We start from the raw sequence: 6,264 nt of genomic DNA on the forward strand, positions 1-6,264 counted from the left end.
AAAAATAAAAATAAAAATAAAAATAAATAAACAAAACAAAACAAAACAAACAAAAAAAAAGAAGTATGCTTAACATTCTGGGAGGTCAAGGCAGTGGATTGCTTGAGCTCAGGAGTTAGAGATCAGCCTGAGCAAGAATGAGATTGTCTCTACTAAAAATAGAAAAACAAACCTAGCTGGGCATAGTGCTAGGTGCCTATAGTCCCAGCTATGGGAAAGCTGAGACATGACATTGCCCAAGAGTTTGAGGTTGCTGAGAGCTATGACACTACGCATTCTACTAAAGGCAGCAGACTGAGACTCTGTCTCCAGAAAAAAAGGAAATATGCTTAAAATAAATTTCATTGAAATATATATTTATGTATCCTATTTAAAATATGTTCTATGGAATCTTACAGAATTTACAAGATTCTATAGCATGACTCACCAAAAGCTGTTCCACCAGCTTCTTCACATTCTGTCCCATTTCTGGGGACTGTGATCCGCTACATGCTAGTTTTATTAACATTGCGAGGAAGTTCTTACATTTCTTCACATTTTCTAGCATTGTCTACATAAGGATATATAAATGGAAACAAATACTCAAAATTTCCGTAAGCAAATAGTATTCAAGATTTGTAAGGAAATACATTTACATAAGGTACAAGTGAGAGCTTACCGGAGAAAGATCAGTCTGAGCAGCTGCTGAGTTCTCTGCTTTGAGATTGGGCTCATTTGAAGGGGTGGATGATGCTCCCAAACTTGAAGCCTTCAAGGTAGTTACAGTATTCAAAGATTTTACAGGAGTAACTGTAACAACATTGGTTGCCACAGCCACAGACTGAAATTAAAGGTAATATATATTTAGATATGTATTCCTATGACACATTAGAGGGTGCTTCATTTCACACTTAAAAGACTACAGATTGGGCGGTGCCTGTGGCTCAGTGGGTATGGTGCTGGCCCCATATACTGAAGTGGGGTGGGTTCAAACCCAGCCCTGGCCAAACCGCAACAAAAAAATAGCCGGGCATTGTGGCAGGCACCTTTAGTCCCAGCTACTCAGGAGTCTGATGCAAGAGAATCACCTAAGCCCAGGAGTTGGAGGTTGCTGTGAGCTGTGTGATGCCACAGCACTCTACAGAGGGTGATAAAGTGAGACTCTATCTCTACAAAAAAAAAAAAAAAAAAAAAAAGACTACAGATTAATTTTGGCAACTTTGTTTTCATGTTATACCCTACTAGTCTAAGGCAATGTAACACAGTTATAGGAACTGTTGGCACTAGAAGATTTGAGTTTAATTTTTACCTATCTAATATTTTATTGCCACCTACAAAGTGTTGATTATAGGCAAATTACTTAATCCTACTAACCCTCTGATTCCTGTCTATAAAACACGAGGATAGTAATGTTACCTACTGTCCTAGCGGTGTTTGCGAATCAATGGCAAACATATACATCCTCAAAAAAATATAAATACGAAACAGCAAATCTTTTTTTTTTTTTTTTTGGAGAAAGAGCCTCAAGCTATTGCCCTGGGTAGAGTGCTGTGACATTACAGCTCACAGCAACCTCCAACTCCTGGGTTCAAGTGATTCTCCTGCCTCCACCTCCCAACTAGTTGGGACTACAGGCGCCTGCTACAATGCCCAGCTATTTTTTTTTGGTTGCAGCAGTCAATTGTTTTTTGGTGGACCCAGGCTGGATTCCAACCTGCCAGCTTAGGTGTATGTGGCTGGTGCCTTAGCCACTTGAGCCACAGGCGCCGAGCAAATCTTTATACAAAAACATAGAATATTCTTTTTCTTAAGTATAAAGTAAAACAATATACTGATTATCTTACACTGAAGTAACCATTTTTATGCAGATCATTTCAGTAAGCATAAGGAATATTACAAAATGTGATATCTTATTTTCAAGTTGAAAAAATTTCAGTCTTTTCTTCCACCCTCTATCAAAATAAAGTGTGACTCTAGCACCATCTGCAGGAGATAAAGCTTGATACAAGAAATCACAAGTCAGGTAGTAATTTAGAAAACCACACTGAGATAAAGCAATCTTATTGCTTTTTAAAGGCAAACATTAAAAGTTATAGGACAGGGCAGTGCCTGTGGCTCAAAGGAGTAGGGTGCTGGCCCCATATGTCGGAGGTGGTGGCATCCAACCCAGCCCTGGCCCAAAATCGCAAAAAAAAAGAAAAAGTTATAGGACGTAAGAAAAGTTTGGGGAGATAGGGGTAAGACAGTATTTACAATTCATACAGAAATTGAACATCACATCATCACTTTCATTGAAATGCTTTGTGTTCTATAGGCATAAAGGTCAAGTTGCTATCACCTTGACCTATATCAAGATAGTTGAGTTTAAAAATGCACCAAAATGTCCCACTTTAAAAATGTTACAGCATATAATGTACAAGAATGTTTTGAGGGTGAAAATAGGAAGAATAATAAAAATACTGGAAACGAACCGGAGAGGAGAACACATGCTGGCCCTCTGGCGGGTTTGGAATATATGGGCCTTCACTTTACTATTATTTTTTTCAACTATATAAATATTATATTTATATAGTCTTGTCTATATGTTTCATAATAAAAATGTATAATAAAAATATTAACTACCATAAGCTAACAAATTTCAAACAATGATCAGAATGATACATTTTTGGAAAAATACAAAATGACAAAATTGGCACAAGATAGAAACTGGAATAGACAAATTTAAAATGTGAAACAGTAATCAAAGAGAGCTCCCTTCCACAAATCTCCAGGCTCAGATACTTTCCATGTGATTTTTCTCAAAATTAGAAGCTGTCTAATTCATTTTGAGACATTCTGTAATGTATTTCAAAACTGAATATTAGAAGCCAAATCAAAGGCTCATTTGGCAAAAATTTTGATAAAATGTAAAATATACTGATTAATGGTGAAGGCTAAAACTAATGATGAAATGTTGAGCAAAAGAGGTACAATTAAAAATTACATCTAAATTAGTAAGATTTTATTAATTACAGAGAGAGCCTCAAAGGCAACAATGAAAATGAAGTCTCCCTTCTTTTCATAGCTTTAGTTGTACTCTCCAGAGACCACCACCACACAGTTTCTTCTGAATCTTTCTGGAGGATTTTTTAATATTTGAGTAAATATGACCTTTTCTTCAGTGAGTCTATCTTATAACCAGTCATTATCTCTCTGGAATTTTAGGTGGTGATTATAATTTCCTTTGAGGACTGATGGGGCAGATTCCTTAAGGGGGTACTGTTCTCCTCCCTTATGAAGCAAAATAAGATCCAATCAAATGGTGAGTTTAGTAAAAGTATCCTACTCTTTGTGAGTAGAGGGAGTACTTGTGGCATTCTACTTTCTCTACCAATATTTTGTCCTGTCTCCAATACAAGAATCTGTCCTTCATAATGTTTTCTAACACAGCTTCTAACTGTATCTCACCAGATACATACATCTTCCATGCCAATCCCACCTCTCTAGAGGCACAGAGAGATACATAATCCCAGTCTTACTCTATCTCCCTAATCGTGTTTCAGTGTTGGATGGATCCTCTTAAAGTCAATTATAACAGACTTTAACTATGTTTCTAGACAAGACAATGGTACCTCCATGCTTTACAAGACAGCACTGGCACTGACTAGACATATCTTAGGGACAGAAGATTAACAGGGTGGGTTAAATGTGAAATAAATGGATTAAAATCATACAAAGAGCCATTAAAATGAATTGTATGCAAATTTAGCAGACAAAACTGCATTTCAAGGAGGGCCATTTTCCATACCTGTCTAAACAAGCACTTAGTTAGGTCTATTTGTATTTAATTAGAAGTAGGAATTCTAAATCAAATCATTTGCACATTAGATTCTAACATAATAAGCTAAATTCTACCTTCATGTTCAAATACAACATAAAAGCAAACACAAAGATTTCAAACAAAGTTCTTGTGTTATATTTACCAGATTTAGTCATGTTTCAAGTCATTTTAAACAATTACCAATATCTGTTAATAGAAAATAATTTCAAAATTTCTTAATACACACATTGCCTTTACAGTCAAACAATTAAGTACAAGGTGTTTTATCTTCTTTCATTTCCAAGTTCTAGCTTCTTAGTTACAAAAAGGGCCTAAACTGAGATGCTTTACCATTCAAAGTGGACAGATATTAACTTCATTCTTTGATAATTTTTACTGCTCTAGACTATTGCTAAGGAACATCCCAGTTTAAAACAAGTTATCTGGGCGGCGCCTGTGGCTCAAAAGGATAGGGTGCTGTTCCCATGTGCCAGAGGTGGCGGGTTCAAACCCAGCCCTAGACAAAAAAAAAAATGAAAATAAATAAATAAATAAATAAAACATGTATCAATCGGTGGGTATAGTAGTGCACACCTCTAGGCTCAGCTACTGGGAAAGTTGATGTGGGAGGTTCACTCAAGCCAAGGCTACAGTGAGCTATGTCATGCCACTGCCCTGCTGCCGAGGCAACAGAGACTCTCATCTTAAAAGAAAACAAAATGCATCTATCTAAATACAAAAATAAACAGTCCAAATGGAAATATTAATGATAGATATATTTATGGAAAAATAATTCAAGGAAGAAGCTAAGCAACCCAGATATAGCATTTCAAATAATTTTATGTACTACATATTTTTAACATAGTAATATGCAACTTCTTTATAACATACTAAATAACAAGACTGATACTGAAGCTAATAACCACTATAATTACAATATGGCAATTAGCATAAACAAGATTTCAAGGTAACTATACCATGAGGAAATATAAAAATATGAATGATTTCTCTTGTGACAGAGTCACATATACCTTTATATGCTAAAAAATATGGCTCCATGGTTTGGAACCTCATAGTGGAAAGAAACTCCAAGTTTCAGTCTGTGCTTAGTGTAAGATTTCTTATCTGAATTCACAGACTCCAGGTTTAGAATTCCCAATCCCTTTTATAAAAACGATAAATATAATTAGTGTTCACCAACTGTGATTACTAACTAAATGAACACAAGCTTTCACTTTCTAAACTATTAAGACTTCTGTGATATTCAGAGAGTACAGAAATAGAATGGTGGTTGCAGCTGGCAGGGAAAGATTAAAGTCCATAGATATGAAGAAATACTTTGAGAAGTAATGTCCAAAAAATTCACTTTACCACTAACCTGGCTCCCAGAAGGCCCCTAAAGAAGGATGAGTATAGTGGAGTTCCTTCCATTATCTCAACACAACATAAATTTCTCTCTGCATCCTGAAAACCCATAATGTACAAATGGGTACATCTTAAGTATATATGATTACATTGCTAAGTATATTCTCTCTGCAGTATTTTTTTAACCATGGCATTGTATGTACTACATCTTTAAGAAATACAATGAAAAAACTTATATACTCAAAACTAGCTATTTTCTATTCTAAATTGGTTGAACCCCTTCATAAAACAATATGATGGAAGCTATCAATAGGCCTAAATTCATACTCTTTAGCCTAATAATCTACTTAGAATAATTCTAAGGGAAAAAAAGTTTGAGATAATTAATACAGAAGTTATTAAGAACATAGTTCTCTCAGGTGCTGGCTACGGCTCAGTGGGTAGTGCGCCAGCCTCACATACAGAGGGTGGCGGGTTTGAACCTGGCCCCAGCCAAACTGCAACAAAAAATAGCTGGGCACTGTGGCAGACACCTGTAGTCCCAGCTACTCAGGAGGCTGAGGCAAGAGAACTGCCTAAGCCCAGGAGCTGGAGGTTGCTGTGAGCTGTGACACTACAGCATCTACTAAGGGTGATAAAGTAATCTGTCTCAAAAAAAAAAAAAAAAAAAAAGAACATAGTTCTCAAGTTAAAGAAATCTAAGTTCAAATACCCTTTTCGCCACTTATTAGAAAGTTTCTCAACCTCTCCAAACCTATTTTTACATGTAAAATGGAGATAATACTTCCTTACAGAGTAATTGTGAGGATGGAATGGGATGATGAACATAAAGAACATAAAGAAGTGCCAAGCACATTAAGCGCTCGATAAGTGGTAGACATTAGAAAACATTATGTTTAAAATCATATTCACTGCTCAGCTGTGAACTAACTTTATCTGTTAGAGGAAAAGAATATGAGCAGTATGGTTAAATAAATTTTGGAATACCAAATTGGTGGGACCACACCTACGCTGCATCTTACAAGGGTACATGTGAAATTTACTAGGTGTAGAATACAAATGTCTTAACACAATAACTAAGAAGATGCCATGAAGGCTATGTTAACCAGTTTGATGAAAAT

At 35.9% G+C, this 6,264-nt stretch overlaps 1 protein-coding gene across 1 annotated transcript in view; it reads right to left on the reverse strand.

The window, feature by feature from the left end:
• Window positions 1-6,264, reverse strand: part of TAF4B (TATA-box binding protein associated factor 4b) — a 106,472-nt gene that overhangs the window by 97,479 nt on the left and 2,729 nt on the right. The window contains exons 2-3 of the mRNA XM_012802043.1: window positions 659-820; window positions 428-550 (exon numbers count right to left, since the gene is read on the reverse strand). Coding sequence (XP_012657497.1) covers window positions 428-547 — 120 coding nt within the window. The 5' untranslated portion in view covers window positions 548-550; window positions 659-820. The remainder of the gene's footprint in view (window positions 1-427; window positions 551-658; window positions 821-6,264) is intronic.

Source organism: Otolemur garnettii, unplaced genomic scaffold (assembly GCF_000181295.1).
Source record: "Otolemur garnettii isolate 467f Iridium unplaced genomic scaffold, OtoGar3 scaffold00012, whole genome shotgun sequence".
NCBI classification, from domain to species: Eukaryota; Metazoa; Chordata; class Mammalia; order Primates; family Galagidae; genus Otolemur; species Otolemur garnettii.